The sequence below is a fragment of the Merops nubicus genome, unplaced genomic scaffold, assembly GCF_000691845.1.
Source record: "Merops nubicus isolate BGI_N331 unplaced genomic scaffold, ASM69184v1 scaffold5851, whole genome shotgun sequence".
Taxonomy (NCBI): domain Eukaryota; kingdom Metazoa; phylum Chordata; class Aves; order Coraciiformes; family Meropidae; genus Merops; species Merops nubicus.
Window position 1 is genome coordinate 45,858 of NW_008590182.1, and position 19,912 is coordinate 65,769.

A 19,912-nucleotide genomic window follows, 5' to 3' on the forward strand; every position below is an offset into this window, starting at 1 on the left:
CACACGGCTCCTGCCACCCCAAAACCACCCAGGGCTGGGTCCTTCTCCTCCCTCTGCCTCTCACCCCCAATCCCAAGGAAGGATGTGGAATGAACATCAGCTCCCTCCAGGACTTCAGAGGAGCTTTACATATTGTGTAGGGATTTGAGGGTGGGTTTTTTTAATCTAAAATGGTTCCTCTCCCTGGTGGCAGCAGGATCCAGCCTTGTCTGTGCATTTGATGTCCTCTCACAGGCAATTCTCACACCTCTCCTAGGAGGGGGTGCTGGGTTTGCACCAAAGCTGGTTTGACACCTCAGCCACTTTTACACCACACCATCTGAGCTGACATCTGACGTGTGAAACATCAGAGAATCACCATGGTTGGGGAGGACCTCTAGGATCATAAAGTCCCACCTCCCTCCCAACATCTCCCTCACCACTAGACCAGAGCCTCAAGTGCTGCATCTACTCGTTTTTTAAACTCCTCCATTAAGATTTTCAATTTATCCACTCACAATCTCACTCCACCACTGCTGGGTGCAGGTCACTGTGTGAAGAGGGGCAGAAACACCATGTAATGCTCTTTCTTCTTGCCCCAAATTTACCCTGAAACTGGCAACTTCAAATCCCCCTGCAAGGGTAATCACCCCCCCATTAGCCATGCCCAACTGCCTCCAGTTTTGCTTTATTATCAAGCCCATCAAGCCCAACCCTTAACCCAGCACTGCCAGGTGACTGTAAAACACAAAAATTCAACACAATAAATATCCCTGAACTACTTTAGAGTTAATAAATCATGAAAACGTTGAACTAAAAAAAAACAAGTATAAAATCCTGTGTCCCCACTACCTTGATTTTCATTTTTCTTTCCATGCTCCAGACTGGAGGAAGCCCTAAAGGAAGCAGCAGGAGTTCAGAGGAGCTCCTCAGCACGACTGCCTGCTTGGGGCAGACACTTTCCTCCTCCTCACCCAACATTGAGCAGCCAAGTCCCGAGGACAGAAATCAACCTGGGGTAGGAATAAAGCAGCTGGAAGAACCAATTTGCAATTTTCTACAGGAAAACAGAGAGTGGTTAAATGGAAAGTGAGAGAAGAAATTCCCCCTCCTAAGAAGAGAGATAAAAAGCAGAAGGAAAAGGCTGGCAGGGTTCTAACCATCCCCAGGCAGGCTGGGGAACCAGAACAGGAGGGTGCAGGACCTTCTGCAGGAGGCAACAGGAGGCTGGAGAAGGCAACAGGAGGATGGAGAAGGCAACAGGAGGATGGAGCTCGGTGTCAGGGGGCTGCACAGGTTCCCAGCAGCTCCTGGGGCAGGCAGCCCAGCTTGCTCTGCACCTCCCGGGGCCTCCAGCAGCTCATTGTGTTCTTGTTTCCACCCCTGACAGGGCTTTGGGGTCCCAGGTGTGATGCTGGAGGTGTTCTCCTCCTCGTGGCAGCTCCCACGTTGTCCAACGAGGCTTCTCCCTCACGCTGGAATATTTTAGGAGAACCCGTTTCAGAGCTCTCAGTGCAACTCTAAAACTCCTCAGCTGAGGGTTTTTTATGCTCAGCTGTACCCAGGCAGAAGCTGGGAGAGGAAAAACCAACAGAGAAGTTGAGTCACATCAAGCTTTGTCTCCAAAATGCATCTGATACCTGAGCTCACGAGACGCCTGGACACTGCTTCCCTCCTGCAGCAACAAACAGCTTGAAATTGGGGCTGTAAGAGAGCTAAAACTCTGGCTCATCAGAGAGACAGCTCTGAAAGGCACAGATTTTCTCCCCCACAAAGGACCTGTCACAATAACGATTACAGTTAACAGTGGTGGCTCAGCCCTGCCTGCCAGGGGTGCTGGTGATGGCAGAATAGAGGCACACTGGAGAGGGGACAACAGAGTGACAGGCTGTGTCCATGCTGCAGCAGGGGACTGGAACAGCCCAACACTGGGGCCTTGACAACAGAAACCCCAGGGGATGTTCCCTTTTGGTGTGGGGGAGAGGTACATGAGGTTCAGAATACTCAGGTCTAGGGCCAGGAGCAGCCCCGAGAGCCCAGGCTGTGATGGGAGGTGCACAAGGAAAGGCCCTTGGGCCAGAGGGGATGGATTTGGGTGGTTTGTTTCCCCTCTCTGCAGTCAGTCACCTGCTGAGAATGAAATATTGCAATGACTGTTGCAGAGCTGTAACTCAACGTGAAGGTTGGTTGTGGTGCTTTAAGACTAAATCATTTAAAACCCTAAAATGATGCCCAAAGCCAAGGGAGCCACCTACAAGAATAAAGCACAGGGGGTTGGGAGGCTCGTTGGTGGGGTTCCCTTCCCAGCATTATCAGAGTCATTAGGGGATCCCCAGGCAAGTGTCAGGAAGGGAACTTCAGTGTGGCCACTGCACTAAGTCAACGTGCTGCTGGCCCTCCCCAGCTCCTAGAAGAACTTGTCACCTGAACCACACAGGTCTGGGCAGGAACAACTCCATCCAAGCCAGAAAACACAAACCAGGACATCCCTTACTACTGAAAAACACTGAAGAGACATTAATTTGGGCAAAAAAGACCTTGATTTGAGACTATCCCAGAAATAAGAGAAATATCAGTGTTTAATGAGCAGCTGTAGTAAAATCTGCTATGACAAATTGTCCCTGTAAAGCAGGATGGTCCCTGAGCAGTGGGGACCTCACAGACCTCACTGGGGCAGAGTTTTCACCACATGCTGACACACCCTAAGCAGCCAGCACAGGACACAGGACACAGAGCTACTGGATTGCAGTGTTAATTCCATGTTAGAGCTGAATCCCAGGTTAATCAGATGCCCCACTCCTTCAGCCTGGATATCCTCAAGTGGCTCCAAGGTATTAAGATAACAAAAAGAAAGAAACCTCAGCTCAAAGTGGAGACAGGAGGAAATCAGACTTAAATTTCTCCTCCCCATCTCATAGCTTAGAAAATCATCCAGTGATCCTTCTGTACCTACAACCAGCTCAGATCTGATCCTTTTAGCCAGGCAGATGAATCCCTGCTATTCTAAATGGCTTGTATCGTGGCTAACTGACCATCCACTCCTAATCAAAGGACACTGGCTGTGTTTTCCAGAGATGGCTCTGTCCAAGGAAGCAGATGAGCACTGGATCTGTCCATCTCTTTATTTTTAAGCCATGCTCTGGGGTGCAGGGGAGGGCATCACTCCTGCTTCAGAGACAGCTTGGCTACGAGCTCATTTGCTGGGGGATATTAGCAGCAGGCATCTGAACTGGCAAGGCTGGGGCAGAGAGGGAAGCCAAAGTCAACTGTGCTGAAAGACAGCCAAATTCTTATTTATTCCACAGGAAAAGTGGCTGAGCTGTGGTCGCTGTGTAATTCCAAACTGTGTTTGCACAGTGACCTTTACGTTTCCCCTCTTGGAAACAAAAAATGTCATTGTTTTGCTGCTCTAATGCAGAATAAATAACTCCCAGTAATTATCTATTGGTGTGCAAGTAAACCAAGTTGTTATCTTTTTCTGCTCTCAAAGCTGCCAAATAATTCCAGCTCAACATCTCCAACTCATTCGAGTCTTGGGGTTTTGCCAAAGTTGGGTTTGGTTTTGTTGGGTTTTTTTTTGTGTGCCAGTGCAGTTGTTCCTGGGATGAGGAGCAAGAGACACGATGGGAATGTGGGGCTGGAGATCAGGAACTCACAAAACTCTTTTGGAGTGTTTCTGCTGGAGCCTGGAGGAATTTGTTCCATCTTTATTCCCTGTTGGCAAGCTCAAGGAGGAGGCAGCACCTCTATGGGGTACTCTGAAGCAGACACTGTTTAAATTTCATGGGGTTAAACTCATCTGCAGGGTCTCCTCATTCACCTGTAATGAGATAAAGGGACAAATTCTCCTTCAGACCCAAGAAACATGAAACTAATGGCATGGGTCAGGCAAGGGGAGAGTGTGGAAATAGTTGTATGGAGCTGTCCTCACACCTACCTGGTGAGAGGGATGGTGCTGGCAGCCAGCAGGTCCCATGCAGTGGGTGCTGCTCCTTGAGTTAATCCATCCAAGTACAAATGTGTGCCTGAAAATGCTCTTCTACAAACCTGCACCCTTCCCAGCCTGGTCAGGACTAGGCAATCATTTAATTATGGTTCAATCATTTAATTATGGTGCAAAATAAGTTTATTAGGTCACCTTTAGGTAGATATAGGGCAGGGAAGAGAAGCCCAAACAAGAAAAGTAACAAGGACTTGTACTCACAAAGGAACCTGCTGCAGGGAACCCTTCACCTTATGCTATGAAGAAACTCAAGCCAGAGAGAGAATGGAATAATTTGGGTTGGAAGGGTCCAACAGAATGGTTTGGGTTGGAAGGGACCTTAAAGATCATCTCATCCAACCCCCTGCCATGGGTGGGGACACCTCCCACTAGAGCAGGTGGAACCGCAGTGTGCTGATCTATCACCACCTTCCCCTGATGCCCCAGTGACTGCTGCCCAGCACCACAGAAGACATGTCCTCCTGAGGAACTCCACTGCTTCAGCTCCAAATTGCTAGGGAAGTAAAATAACAAACCTGGATTCAAAGCAAAGTTTAGTTTAGAACAGCTCCCAAGTACCTGAAGCTAAATCTCCCTGAGTAAACCACTCCAACCAAAACATGGGCACCCTTCCAGAAGGGAATTGCACCTGTTTAATGAGTAGTTTTATTAAACTGGTGCAATTTGTTCAAGCTGAAGGAGAACTACTGATGAAGAACTAATATGAACAGCGAGGGAAAAGGAACGGAGACAAATCCCCACAGAATAACCTCAAGAAATAGAAGTTCTGCAAAACTGGCCAAAGCACAGATGTCTACAGCATGTGACAAGGTTTTTCCATCATCTTCTCTTTCCCTAAGCTGAACAGGCACAGAAGTAAAGCAAAAAGGAAAGAAGCAAGCACACCAAAGAGGGAGGGATTGCCTGGAGACCCAGGATGTCCTCCCAGCTACACAGTGAAGGTGGAGGCCAGAAGAAGAGGCTGTGAATGGGAAAGCCACAAGGTGCCAGGTGTGAACTGTGTGCTGGAGACCTGCTGAGACACATTTGCAAGAGTTGTTTCAGTAGGAACAGATCTTAACACAAGAAGTTGTCCAGAGCAAGAGACACAGCAAAGGACAAAGTGGGTGACATCTAAGCAAGCTTTGTTGTGGAAGTTGGGGCTGTTCATTCAGCCTCACCACTGAACAACCTCACCCTGATCAGAGCTGCTGGTTTTAGTTTGCTAAATAATTGTGTCCTTTAGAAAGAGAAAAGAAATAAGTTCTCTTTCCATTTCTTTTTACCAAGCCAAAGATCCTTCTCCAACCAGACAAGGAGTTAATGAACATCCATCCACTGTTCCACTCTCCAGGCATGTGGCAGAAGTCTCTGCTGGCCCTGGAGCAGGAAGAAGCAGCCTGGTGATCCCCATCTTCTCACTGCTGCCAGCAATTATCACAAAATGACTTTATTGTGCACGTGACAGTTGGTGACAGTGACCCAGGGAGGTTTATCAGCTCCTGGGCCACAGGTTCCACAACATCTGCTCGGGTGAAGGCTCCTTGCTGCTGGCCAGCCCCAGTGAGCTGGACTTCAGCACAGCAGCAAGAAGCAGCTGCAGTCCTTGGGGCAAGACAAAGCATCAAACACGGGCTCCTCATCCCTGCCCAACAACCCAGCTCCATTAATGGCCAGGTCCTAAGCAAAGCAGGACCTGAGGCAAGTGCCAGGCAGGAGGGAGCTGCACAGCAGGTACCAGGGCACCAACAGGCTGTGTGGGGCTGGTGGACAAACCAGCAGGACCTCCAGAGGCTGGAGCTGCCACCAAAGGAGAGGGTGGGAAAGCCAAACGACAAATGGAGAGTGTGGAAAAGCCAAAGGAGGAAACAAAACGTGCTTTAGGAAGAGATGCAGCTCAGCTCATGGTTTAACAGGCACAAATCCATTTCCTCCAGGGCAAGGGAGATGTGGAGCTTAGAGGCAGCTGAGTTGTGCTCATCCACACTCCTTCATCCAGCATGGAATTTGGCAAGGGTAGGAAGCAAAGCTCCTCACTCCACAGCTGTAGTGTCCTGTGTCCCCATGAGGACTCCTGGGCACACCAGAACTCCTACAACCCTGCACCATCTGTGCCTCAGTGGAGTGAGCTTGGTGAGCACCAGAAACCCAGGGCAAGGTGGTGGGGGCTGTGTGGAAATGTCCATTCCAGCCAGTGAGGCCGTGATGGAGACAGCAAGGTCTGATCCTGGCCTTTGCTCACTGATCCAGGCACTTCCTTGGAAGCAGGGACAGCTTTTTAGGGCATCATTTCAATGATGTTAGTTCTTATTACCACAACCCAGCAGACCTCAATTCAAAGGGAGGCTCCGTGGGGGTGTCAATGCCAACGCAGCAGCTTCCTCCCACTCCTTGGATTCCTCAAGGTTTTCTCAAGAAAAACGACTAAGCTGCAAAAGATAAAGCTGGAGATTTCTTTCCTTCCACATAACCTGCAGCATTAGCCTCAGAGGGCAACAATTAGAGAGGAATTTGCAGAAAACTACCAGGGCTCAGGATGGGAAATGAAGGTGTTTAAATGAAGGCTGAGGAAGATGATACTTTAGGAGGTTCAATGTCAGCATGACCTCCAAGGGCTAGAAAGAAAGGCCACTGCAAGGCAAGGAGGCCAAAAAGGAAGCACCAAACCAGTGATTTAAAAGATAAAGGATTTTAGAACCACCTCTGGCTGTTTAGCAGCTGTGGGTCTCATGGACGAGCCACCTCGAGCTCATACTGGACCCTGGACAAGAATGCACCTCAAGCTTGGGTATTAATTTTGGGGAGAGGATGCAATGAAAGCCCTCTGCTCCAGCCTGGGTAGCAGAGAGGAAGGAAAAGACCATGTTCTTCTTCACCAGCCTCAGCTTCTCCTGGCTCAGTTTTACCCATCAGCTTTACCCAGCAGATCTGGGAGCCACCTTCTGCAGTACAAGAGACTTTAAACTTAGAAATGAAGAGACTTCAAACCCCCCAAAAAGTGTAATTTGGAAGTGCTCAACAGCCTTTAATTCATTATGAACCTAGAGGCAGAGAAATTAAAAAAAAATATGCAAAAAATACATCACATCCTTAAAGCTAGGGGGAGGAGGGGGAAAAAAAAAATCATTATTTTTATAGCACCTAATCAGACACTTACAAATATATTTCACTGGAAGAAGGGGGGTAGGAATGTGCATCTCCTGTTTCCTTTGCTGATGCCCAGAGGCCATCGACGTGGTCGTTCTGCTCTGCACAAGTCATTCCCCACCCAGAAAGAGGGATTTAAAACTAAACCAAAAGAAAAAGGGAGAAGCCTTGTGACAAGGAAGGGCACTCTACAGATCCAGGTTCACGTTTCAACAGAAGTCAGCATGGGAAGAGGGGGTGAGGAAACACACTTTTGTTTTTACAATATAAATAGTATTTTTTTTTTTAAAGTTACTACATATGAATACAGTCATGGTGCTATTTCAGTCAGGACTTCAACATGCAGAGGAAATTCCCCACGGCTCACAACCACTCATCCCAATCCCACCCTTCCCCTCCCACCTTCAAAAAAAAAAAACTCCTCTGCTGGTTAAATTCTCTTTCAATTGTTTAAAATATTTCCTCTTGTGGCCTGGCAACGTTTTTATTGTTTAATACAAGCAAGTTTTCTACTAAACCACATCTTAACCGACGGGAGACGGCTACGTGGGAGGAACAAGGGAGGCTTTTAAGAACCTTGCCAATGTTAAAAACTTTTATTAGTCTCAGTTTGGTTTGATTCTTGGAGACATCTATTGAAAACGTTAAAAACTCAAGGAATTTTTTTTTTAAAAAAAAAAAGTTTTTCAAATGTCTTAGAAACAAACACTCACACGCAACGGAAAGGACCCGTGGCAGAGGCAGGAAGGAATAAAGGGAACTCCAATTCTCTCCAGGGAGAACAAACCCCAAAATAATAATTAAAAAACAAACAAAAAAAAGCTTTATTCTATCTCCACTCTTTCACTAGGACAGTTTAATACCCATCGAGTCTCTTAAGATGCTAATCTACCATCTGCTAACCCACAAATCCTTCCCACTTATTCCCTTAAAGATCCAGCTAGAGCGTTGCTTAAAAACCTCTCTGCAGAACAACAACCACCTTGCAAAGGGGCTTAGGAAAAAAAAAAAACAACCAAAAACCAGAATATTGACTCTTTCTGTCCAGTACTTCCAGGGAATGAAGTAGAAAAGATTGCTGGGCAGCATTCTGCACCCTTGCCCCCCTTCAGCCCCACTGGGGAAGCCACGTCCCCTTTCCAGCTCTGTACTGGGGTTGCCTTTTCCTCTCCCTCTGGAAGGATGGAGGCCCTCCAAAGAGGGTGGAAGACTTTCCAGTGACTTCAGCAGGGGGTGGGATCAGGCTCTTTTACAAAACACTGCTCTGTAACAGCTCTTGGACCAGAGGTGGTTTTCAAGTGTTCAAGTGGGAGCTGCCCACTCAATACTTTAGGATTTGTTTTTGCCTTTAATGCCCGTTTGATTCTCAGTGAACTGAGTCCAATCAAGCAGAGGGCTCACGTTCCTCTTCCCCAGGAGTATCTCAAAGGCTCAGTCTTTACTTAAGTAAAGGATGTCACAACAATCAAAGATGTTTGGGGAATTTCTTCTTTAATAGGATAAAAGGAAAAAAAAAAAAAAACATACAAACACCTCCCAGGCTTCTGTCATGGAATGATTCTCACAACTGTAAGGAGCACAACTGAAAAATAAAAATAAAAATAAAATAAAATAAAAGGAGACAAAGAAATAAAAGGTCCCTATGGGAAACATGCCTACCAAAGAGGCAGAGCAAGCCCCTGATGCTCCAGCCTGCAGTGGGGAGGGGGGATGGCTCATAAAGGGACTAGCACAAGAAGCAGGAACAGAAGGCTGGCTGAAACAGAGTGGCAGGTTGGAACTGAAAGCCATGCTGGTTTGTAACTAGAAAGCAACTGTGATGGTTAAGGGTGGGGGAGGAAGATGACAAGGAGGACCAAAAATCTGGCCAGTTCTTCCCTAAGACCGTTGCTGGTGCCAGGGCAGCAATGCACACATCTACCACGTGTCTTTAAGAGAACTAATGGTAAGAAACATCCCAGCTAGGAAACATTTCTTTCCCCATCTCCCCCAGCTTACAAAGAAGATAGTGTTTCTTACAAAAAAGAACCCAGAACTTCCCAGGACATCTGCTCTTGCTCGCTCTCCCCCCGCTGTAATATTTAGTCACGTTTCACCTGGGGATGAGAGGGGGGAGGATTTTGTTTAGTTTCTGTTTTAAAGCCATATTCTAGAAAAATGTCTTGTGGAAATTTTTCTTTTCCCATTTTTTCATTTGTTTTCCTTTTTTTTTTTTCCTTTTTTTTTTTCCTTTTTTTTTTTTTTTTTATAATGCTCATTTATAGAAAACTTCACAAAGGTGACGTCTATGTACAGAAAACACAATTCCAAAGGCTGCTTCAGTAGTCAATGTAATAGCACCTTTAAAGACAAAAGAGTTTGACATATTTTTAAAAAGTCATTCTGGTAAATTTTAACCCTTTCCAAGCCTCAAAAAAAAAAAAAAGAAGAAGGAGCCAGTCACAAAGCTCTATTAGTAACAAACTCTTCCAAAGTCTCTGTGTGAAATGCTGTCTGAAGGTTTTTCAAGCTCCCTACTCTATTGGTCAGCAACATCTGGCAAAGGAGAGGTAGCGTGCAGCCAGATGGGATTTCCTTGCAGTCCAAACCAAGAGCAGATGAAAAATTCACAGCAGGCTATTGCACGAGTCCAAAGTTTCAAGGGTTTTAATTTTTTTTTCTTTTTTTCCCCCGTAGGCTTGAAAAGAGTTAATTTAATATTTTTAAATTCCTCCTGGTTAAAACATGTTGCTCCGAGCTCCAGGCTGGTACTGTGTCTGCAAGAGGCTCTCCATAAAGGCCAAATAATCTGGGCTCTGTCCGTATTCTTTGGGGTTCCTGGAATTCCCCAGCCGGGGACGCTTGGCTGGTCTCGCTTCATCTCCCAAAAAAACATCTTCCTGAGGGGCCCCAGTGCTGAGGGACTGCAGGAGACACGAAAGCACAAGTGTTAGAGGCAGGGAAACAGGCGTGGTGTGACCCGTGGAGAGGGACCAGCAAGGGAACAACTGCTCCAGAGTGTGTCTGCTGGAAAAGTGAGCTCTGAACACGCCACGCGCACGGCTGGGACGAAGAACTCTGGGTTTCTGAAGGCCAACTGGGAGCAGGAGCCCTCGAGTTGCCCTTTTTCTGTTTCAGAATGTCCTTCCCTTCAGTTCCTGCCTTGCTGACTCTGTTTACTCCTGCTCTGCCTCTTCAGGTTGTTCATTCCTAGGAGAAGGCACCAGGGCATCCCCAATGGCTTTAGAAAGGAAAGACCCAGAGAAACACCTGGGGATTGGTGTCCAAACCACTGCCTCTGCTCATCCTGCTCCTACACCCTCAAATAAGATGCATTTCTTGGTAGAAATTCTTATCTCCCAGTGCCTGGCTCCTTTGTTCTGCTGTGCTATGTTAAAGCACAGTGAGCAGCACGGCCACAGAGCACAGCCCAACACTTCTGGGAGCAGCAAGGACAGGAGAAAAGTCTCAGCTTTCAACCAGACTCAAAACTTTCTATTCACCTTCCAGCCTGCATTCCACTCTCCAGGACTGTTATAAAATCTGATGCTTCCACTGCAGGGAATAAGGGTCTTTCCAAATGCTGCATTTCAGGGCTCCAATGTTGTCTTTATTATTAGATGAGCTTAGATAAACTGGAACGTTGTGCACATCTTAGGAATTAATTCTAAGGTGCTTCTTTGCCACCAGAAGTCTTTTGAGGATAACAAGGTAAATTACTATTAACCTCCAAAATTTATGCCATGAGGTCTTACTGAGATAACCTCAAACAAGATGAGGAATCCACCCAAAGCTCCACTACAGAGAGCATTTTACAAGTGGGTTTTGGGTAAAATCCTTGACAATTTTGTGCGTAAGCATAAAGAAAAGTTTCCTCCAACTTGTCATCAGCTCTTCCAGAGGAGTGCCCATCTCCAGGCCATCCCTGACAACGTGCAGCTCACACTTCTCCTGGTGGCCACCAGTTCCCAGGGTCAGTGAACCACTGGGTTAACCTGGCACAGCAATTTGTATTCTCTTAAGGGAAGGTTGGACCATCCTCTTTTTGTCTCATAAAAGAAGCCCAGAAACTTATCAGAGGTTAACTCTGTGCAGTAGCTGACAGGACATTGAGAATGAAGAAGAAAACTCTGTATTTGCCATCTGCACAGAAACAAATCTCATCATTTGTTTAAATGAAGTGGCTTTAAAGGTTAAAGCACCAGGTTTGAAAACAGCCAGCAAGTCTGGAACCAAAAAAGCTATTAAATAAATCCCTCATATTTTCTAGGCTCAATAATTCCCTTGTATGCAGTTACAGATGCCCTGATCTTTTAGATTAAGAGCTTTAAAGGCAAGAGCTACGTTCTCAATCTCCTGTTGGTGAGAAATGGGAGTTTGGTCCCATGTTGCTAAGCAGTTCTCCAGAAACCACTTGGCTGTAGCCCACTTCACCTCACTTCATTGAAAGGCAGTGTTCAGCCAGGACAGCAACCCACAGAACTAAGCTCAACATAAAGAATGTGTAAAATGATACAAACACCATCTTTTAACCAGATGACACAGAAATAAGACTGGAACATGTGAAAGGGGAAATCATTGAAATGCTTCTTGAGCATTCAGAGCAAAGATTTCTTCTGCTCCATGTGTTCTGTGAATGACAAGTGCTTTTCCAGCCACAGGAACTGGGGGCTGCATTCACCTCATGTCTAAACAATATGCTAAAACAACCTGAGCTGGTTCTGTTGCTCTGATACCCACCAGGCGAGACTTGACTCTCTTGGGAAGTTCCTCCTCCAAGGTATAAATATCACCACGCTTTACCATGAGCTGAGAACCATCTTCAAACTCGACCTGCAGAGTAGGCAGAAGGTGAAGTAAGACCTTGGTGTCTGTGCTGACACTTCTTGCACAGCCCATTCCCAGACTATGCCACATATGTCCCTTTCTGGGAATACTAAGGGGTATTACCCATCAGGGGTTGGCTCCCATGGATGTTCCTGGCACTGCATGTTTCCAGGACTGCTGTAGGACAAGCAACCCCAAGTTGTGTCAAGGATGCAGAACCCAAAAGTGCTGATTTCATGCAGCCCTGGCCTTATCTGGCCCACGTGGTTTCATTCAGAGCTCCTGTGGATCCTACAATGTCTACGCTACAGCTGGAGCAGCACCCCTGCTCCCCCCTCCCAGGCAGAGCAGTACAGATTTCTACTGATTTTTGATTCCAATATCCCCCTAAAAAAATTAAAAGAAGCTATTCAAGTATAATAAAAGGCAGCCCTGTATTCAGGCCAATATGGTAATAGGAATTTCTTTCATCTCAAACAAAGCATTTTCACGCATCACAAGGAGACAACTGCAGCTACTAAAGTACATTTGTATTTTAACAAGCAGAAAGAGTCAGCCAGGTACAAAAAATGGTGGTAACTCCTCACATCAAACCTTTTCTGCTGAGCACTGATTATATAATGAATTATGCATCAGATGTTAGAGGAATGTTTATTCATAGAAACGTGCAGATAAAAATGTTAAAACTATTAGAAGTTTTCAGGAGCTTCTCATTTCCTTTGCTCAAGACTCATTGTGCTTTTTTGGGTAGTGCAGGAGGATGTACACCACAGTTTGATGTGGGAGGTCAGGTTCAGATTGGACAAATTCAGCAGGGGGAAAGCATCTGGGCTCTGAACCTTTCCTCCTGTGCTCACCAGCTAGACAAGCTCCAAATAACTGATAAGGGTTAGACCCCATCATGAGCACATCTTAGAGCAAGCTACAAGGCAGTCACTTGGACTCCATTTTTCAAACACATACACATCTAATCTCAGCACACAAAACAGAGATGTGAAAGGGAAGCTGCTGCAAAAGAAGTTTAAAATGTAAAAGCTAATCCCTGCTGCCTTCTGGACACACTGATTTCAGAACAGAACTGTTTCTGTGTTCTGAAATGGAATCCTGTCCCAAACCAGACAAAAGAAACACACCAGGAGACTGCAAAAGTATCCACCTCAGGAACCAAAGTGGAAAGCTATCCAGGCTGCTTTCCCCATGGAGAAGAGCTTTACTTATAGGCAACTGCATAACTTGAAAATCAGGCCCCTCATACATATTTTTCTGTCACCTGGCACTGTCTGTGGAACAGCCTATTTCAAATTATTGCACCTTGGAGAAATCAATGACAATTTCCTCTGCTGTGATTAAACTGGGAAGCTTGCATAACAATAGATCTTTATGGAACTATATATTGTACTTCTTCATAACCAGGGTCACCTCAGATCACATCTTCTCTGAAGCAGTTAACATCCATTATACACAGCAAAGAAACCTGTTAACTGACAAGGAGGATTATTGTGCTCTCTGCACAATGATATCAAACACTCTGTGTGGAAAGGATAAAAACCAGAACCACATTTCAAACAAATGCAAGATATGGGACTTCTTCTGCCTTTTGTCCAAAGGCATTAACTCTCTTTAAAAATAATTATTAGTTGCAAATTTTGGCCTTTATTTTGCTGAAGGATGGGCACAGAGTAGACTTTTCAAATCATTATCATTTTCAACTTCTTGGTATCATTTAAAAAGGATTTAATCAAATGAATATAGTCTATTTTATAAAACCTCCTGTGCTGAAACACTGGCAGGGTGTGCCAGGCTAAATCTTCCTTTACTAACACTGAGAACCAAGTTAAATCTTCCTTTATTGACTGCTACAAACTTCCACAAACCAAAATCCCTCACGCAGAACAGATCAAAGCAAGAATCAGACACTTGGCACGAAGCATGTGGGTTCTCTTCCACCCTCACCTGGTAAATGTGACTGATCTGGGCTGCAATAAACTTGGCCTTATAGATGATTCCATCTGTCCACTGCAGTTGAACCAGCTCGCCCTCCGGAGGGGGGCCCATCTGGATGCAGTCTCTGCTCTGAGGACAAAGAGTGGAAGAGGTCAGGCAGCTGGCACCCACAAAGCTCAAGAACTATGTAAAGAGGTGTTAAAACCACTGCTCAAGGGAGTTGCTGCATAACACTGTCATTATGAGAAAGTTTCTGCACTGGTGATCAGCTGCAGTCATCTCAAACAAAACCCTTAACCAGTGAGAGACCAGAGATAAACACTGGCACCTCCTTCTGGTGACAGTACCCAGCTCAAGGGAATTTCTTGCTACAAATCCCAAAAGATCAGATCTCCCACATCAACAAAACCAAGCAGGGAGACCTGCTCTGCTTCACAGTGAATCAATGGCACAATCAAGAGGCAAATGCATGAGCTGACAAGTCAGCCTCTTCTAGACATCACCTCTATTAAGAAAATTCCCTATCTGGAACTTGAAAGTGCTTACAGACAATCTGCTTCCCCCATGAATCACACTTGTCAGTTGAAAAATAAGATTATTCAACCACAAAACAAACAGGATGCAACTTAAAACAAACACTGCTTTCTGTTAAGTCATCTGCATAGAGCAAAGTCACATTTGGGAAAGGAACAACCAAAATGAAATGAGATAATGTATAAACCACAGGAATAAAGAAGAGCAGGATGAGATTTTCTATGCAAGCAGCAACTTCACTTTTTAGTTTTATATTATTTCTAAGTTTCTTGTTGTTCCACCCCAAAGTGCCTAGAAAAGGAATGCAGAGGGATGCACTTTGTACTCATCTATAACAGGAATAGTCTCCACAGAGAGCTGCTTACAATAATGCTTTCTGGGTAAACGTTGTCACTGTAGGAACCATCATCAAAGTTTACTTCATAGAAAGTCTGTGTTGTCATTCCAATCACTTTACATCTGTAGTAGAGTCCATTCCTGTTCTTTGTGATCACAGTCTGTCCAAGGGTCACCTCACGACGAAAAGGAATCTGTGTTAGGAAAGGGAATAACTTGAAAAGTCAAGTCATAGCAGCTGTATCAGAAATACAGGTGTGGAGAAACCAACCAAAAACCAGCCCAAAACCAATCCAACCCAACCCAATCCAAGGCAACTCAATTCAACCCAACCCAACTCAACCCAACTCAACTCAACCCAACCCAACTCAACCCAATCCAACCCCACCCAACTCAACCCAACTCAACTCAACCCAACCCAACTCAACCCAATCCAACCCCACCCAACTCAACCCAACTCAACTCAACCCAACCCAACTCAACCCAATCCAACCCCACCCAACTCAACCCAACTCAACTCAACCCAACCCAACTCAACCCAATCCAACCCCACCCAACTCAACCCAACTCAACTCAACCCAACCCAACTCAACCCAATCCAACCCAACCCAACTCAACCCAACCCAACCCAACCCAACCCAAGGGACATACATTCTGGTTAGCTGCTTTGTGTTTGAAGCAGGTGATGGACACCACGTAGGGCCAGTCGTCTGGCTCCATGGGCACGCCGGCGGCGCGGGCGCAGGTGACGTGGAAGGAGGTGGAGCAGTGCTCATACGAGCACTGGATGCAGGCACCAGACACCTTCTTCATCCGCTTCCGGCAGTAGACACATTTCTGAAAGGAAGCAGAGGCCAGTGGGCACCTGAGGGTGGCTTTAAGGCACCCTGTGACCTGACAGGGTGGACAAGTCCATGTTAGTGTCTGGGGCCCAGAAGCCACAGCCAAAACTGGTGATTTTTGCTGCTGAGAGGTCAAGTCCAATACTTCCACAACTGCTTCCACACACTTGCCTGGAATCACTCATCAGCCAAGAAGCCAGAGCAGAGCTCAATGTATCACTCCCTTGAACATGACATCTGCCAGTACCTCAGCCCTCCAGAACCATGCTGGACAGTGAAGTAGATTTAGGACCAGTTTGAGACTGTGTTCACTGGAGGGCTCCAAGAACAGAGGGCAAAACACACATCAGTGTTCTTGGAGAGCTGCTACAACTCAATACTCATCCTTCTTACATATACAAAATCACTGAATCATTCTGGTTGGAAGAGACCTTTAAGATATATTGAGTCTGACCATTCCCCAGCACTGCCAGGTCCCCACTGACCCACATCCCTCAGCATCACATCTCCATGGCTTGGAAACCCCTCCAGAGATGGGGCAGCCTTGGACAGGCCTGGACAAGCCCTTTTTGGGAAATACATTTTCCTTCATGACCAGCCTAAACCTTCCCTGATGTAGCTTCCTCTTGTCCTGTCACTTTTTCCTTGGGAGAAGAGACCAACACCCGCCTGTCAGGAGCTGTGCAGAGCCAGAAGGTCTCCCCTGAGCCTCCTTTGCTCCCGGCTCAGCACCCCCAGCTCCCTCAGCTGCTCCTCCCCACACTCGGGCTCTAGACCCTTCCCCAGCTTCACTGCCCTGCTCTGGCCACGCTCCAGCCCCTCAAGGTCCTTCTTGGAGTGAGGGGCCCAAAACTGACCCCAGGATTCAAGGTGGGGCCTCTCTAGTGCCAGGTCCAGGGGGACAATCCCTGCCCTGGTCCTGTTGGCCACACTAGTGGCCAGGATGCTACAAGTACCTGTGTGAACTCAAGCAGCAGCTGGATCTTCACACATCCACTGCTAGAAAATCATATTTTCATTTTTTTTGAAAGCACAAAACACAGAGTAACTGTGTAATAATTTTTCCCATTCTATTTAACAGCACATGATACCTATTAGAGCTAATAGAACATCATTTTATATAATGGAACAAAACCATTGCCTGTTTGTTTGACACACATAAACTTATCAGCTGTAAATGTTTCCCTGGTACCCGTGGCAGATTAGCTGCTGTAGTTAACTCAGCCCCTCTTCTGCAAACCAAAGAACTAAAAACATTGTACCAAACATCAGAATTACAGGGGGGTGGGGGGAAAAAAGGTATGAAATCTTCCTGTCATTTTTAAACCCATTTTCTACAAAGCAGATCCACTTATTAGACTAATCTAATCAGACAGCACTTTGAGGGGACAGGTAATCAACTTAAAACGTGTGACTACTTTAAAAAGAAATCTGCATTTTTTCACAGCTAAACAGGATGAGCCTCATGGCACTGCAGAGCTGGCAGGGAGTGTTGGCTCTCACTGGGAGACAAGAGCCATTTCTTCTTCCCTAACAGCACCAAATGCTTGTTTCCAGCTCCTCAGAAATACACAAAACCAGATTTTGAGAACCCCAGTCTAAGGAAATCTAAGTTGGACACTTGCAGAATGTTTCCAGGGAGCTATTGGGAAACTTCATCTTTGGCTTTGAACACTGTCAGTCTAGGGAGTCTGTCACTGATGGGTGGCAGCTCCTTTAGCTGAGGCCTGGACAGGGCAAATCAGGGAAAAATTAACATCACACCCATGAGATAAACATGCATTTGACTCATTAGCATGAAGGGCTCATAGAGCTGGAATCCTGAGAGGTACAAAGAAATATTTTTCCAAGTACAAGGAAGACCAGAGGAAAGCAGCGAATTTTTAGTGCCTGTCTCCAAAGCACGTCACACTGGCCACTGCCCCCAGGTTTGACCCTCTGCCTCCCTCCAAATCCACCCACTCAACATAAACACACTCTGGTTCTGTGAAGGACAGGTTCTTTTTCTCTCTGACATTAAGCAGAGTCTCTCTTCCCCTTTTTCACTCTTCATGGCCTCTCATTTACCCCACCTCCCATTAAAGCAGTGCTGAAAATATGCAGCGGTACAGAACACATGACCTAAATGTCCAGATCCCTATGAATTACTGCATCCCACGGGATCAGAAATGAAACATAAACTGCCTGAGATCACACAATACAAGCCCCAGAAGTACAAACTCACTCTGCTTCTAGAGCTGAGCTGCCTTAAAGGCGTCACCTCCAAAACACGACGAGCGGTCTCGGGTTGTAAACTAGCCAGGAAATGCAAAATCAGAACTGCCAAATTTCCACGTTTTATTTGTGTGATCATAGCTAGAGGCCAGGGCCTTGCTGCTCCCTCATCACCAAGCCAAATAATTATGACCATTCCTTCTCCAAAGAGTTATCTCTCTCTTCTCCTTGAAGGCAAAACATGTGAAAGAAAGGGAGAGAAGTTCATCCCAACTCCTGGGCAACATCTCCCTTCCCTGACCAGGCTCTGCCCCACACAAGTATGAGAAAACTCACATTCACCTCCTGTGAATTAACCCAAGTCAACTCCAAACACAAGCAAAAAACCAAGTTTTTACCCCAAAGGTTAATTTGGCCTTTTTACTTGAACTAACAAAACCCAGGAAATTCCAAGCCAGGGCCTCAGTGTTGCCTGAATGTGTTTTCCAGTCTTTAATAAGCTATGCCTTTATCACTCTGTAAACCATGTTCAAAAGGCAGATAAGCACCCCAGCAAGGTGCACAGCAGGAACACAGCACTGAAAGCAAGTCAATAGCAATGAGATCTCATTATTAAACTGTCAATATCCAATTCTCCAGCCAGCAGGGACAAGTGCTGATATACAGTGTGCTCAATACAGGCTCTCGAGGGAGCATTAACCCTCCAGGACCAGGAATCTGCCTTTATGGATGTGAAGAGGAGTCTCCCAAGCCAGAAGGATTAGCATTCACCTAATGACCCCTCAGTGGCAAGACAAACTCCTTGTGACAGGCAAAAGGGCTGCAAACAATGGAATATTCTGGGCAAATATGATCAAAGGGTGAAGAAAAATGTGAGCTACAGTGAGGCTGAAATGCAGAAGCTGGTGGAAAGGGTGAAAATGCAGAAGATTGGGAAGTGTGGGAGATGGGCTGGAGAGAAGCACCAGTGCCAAGTGCTGTGGGAAAGCAGCACGAGTAGATTTAAAGATATTTTCCTGTGGGAAGGGAGGTAGCAGGAAGAGAGGAGCTTTAAAGCACAGGAGAAAAATCTTGAGAGTAAATGCACGCTGGAGAGTCGGGTCAGAGCTGAGAGTAAGAAATGGGCTGTCTGCTGCATGATGAACACTGCAATTCATTTACTCCACTGAGGAATGACAGCTAATTATTCCAAATTTCCATGTCATAAATAATTTACGTGCACAGGCCAGTAAAACACCATTAATCAGGAAGTGTGCAAACTGCATTCTTTCAAATGATGCAATACCCACAAAGGGACTGAAAAGTCTGTGTCTGGAAGGGGAGAGCTGGTGCATGCTCCAAGCAGAGGAGACAGCTTCAAACAGGTCACTGCAACTCCTTGTTTCCTCAGCCCTCTCACAGTAACTTAGTACAAACATAGTCTTAAAATTTAAAATATAACCACAGATAAAACCTACCCCCTCTTTCCTTATCTTCATCCATTTACTTCAACCGTCCTCAACCTTCCCATCATCCCTTCTCTCCTTTTTCATCTTTTTCAAAGGCCATCTCTCCAGTTTTATCTAGCACTCCATCAACTCAGTCTCTGCCAAAGCCATCAGATCCAACAGCACCTTCAGCCTATCTCCCTAAATGCAGCTGCACACCTTCAAACCACACCCCCCCCAGCTCCTCCACTGACTCCCCATGTACCTGCAAATGCCCATAAAGAATCCAAAACTCTCCACAAGTGTTTTTTTTCCACCATCTCACACAGTTTAAATTCCCTTTGTACTTCACACCCCACACCAGTGCTGCTGCTAGAAGCACCATTGCCTTTCCATTCTGCCATCCAAATTAACTTTTTTAGATCATTACCTAGTTCATAACTATTTCAGTTTTAGCTGAAGAGAATTTATTTGCTCTTTCCTGCAGTAAATGACTTTCATAATGCCACACTGTATGTGGTGACAACACCAACAAACCAAGTGAATTGCTTAAAGCCAGGCTTTGACAAGAACTGAGCTACAAGCCAGGCTCTTGCTGCCTTCAACAGAAGGAGCAGGTGCCTGTAAATCACTTCTTTAAACTGTGTAAGTCAAGGTACTTCACAGGAAAATTCTCTGTGTTTCCTGAGACAAGAAGAAAA

The 19,912-nt window shown here is 45.9% G+C and overlaps 1 protein-coding gene across 1 annotated transcript in view; it reads right to left on the reverse strand.

Moving 5' to 3' along the window:
* Positions 1-9,765: 9,765 nt before the first annotated feature.
* Positions 9,766-19,912, reverse strand: part of KDM4B (lysine (K)-specific demethylase 4B) — a 76,049-nt gene continuing 65,902 nt past the window's right edge. Inside the window, exons 17-21 of the mRNA XM_008949832.1 lie at positions 15,380-15,565; positions 14,758-14,922; positions 13,868-13,987; positions 11,828-11,920; positions 9,766-10,011 (exon numbers count right to left, since the gene is read on the reverse strand). Of these exons, the coding sequence (XP_008948080.1) occupies positions 9,826-10,011; positions 11,828-11,920; positions 13,868-13,987; positions 14,758-14,922; positions 15,380-15,565 (750 nt within the window). The 3' untranslated portion in view covers positions 9,766-9,825. The remainder of the gene's footprint in view (positions 10,012-11,827; positions 11,921-13,867; positions 13,988-14,757; positions 14,923-15,379; positions 15,566-19,912) is intronic.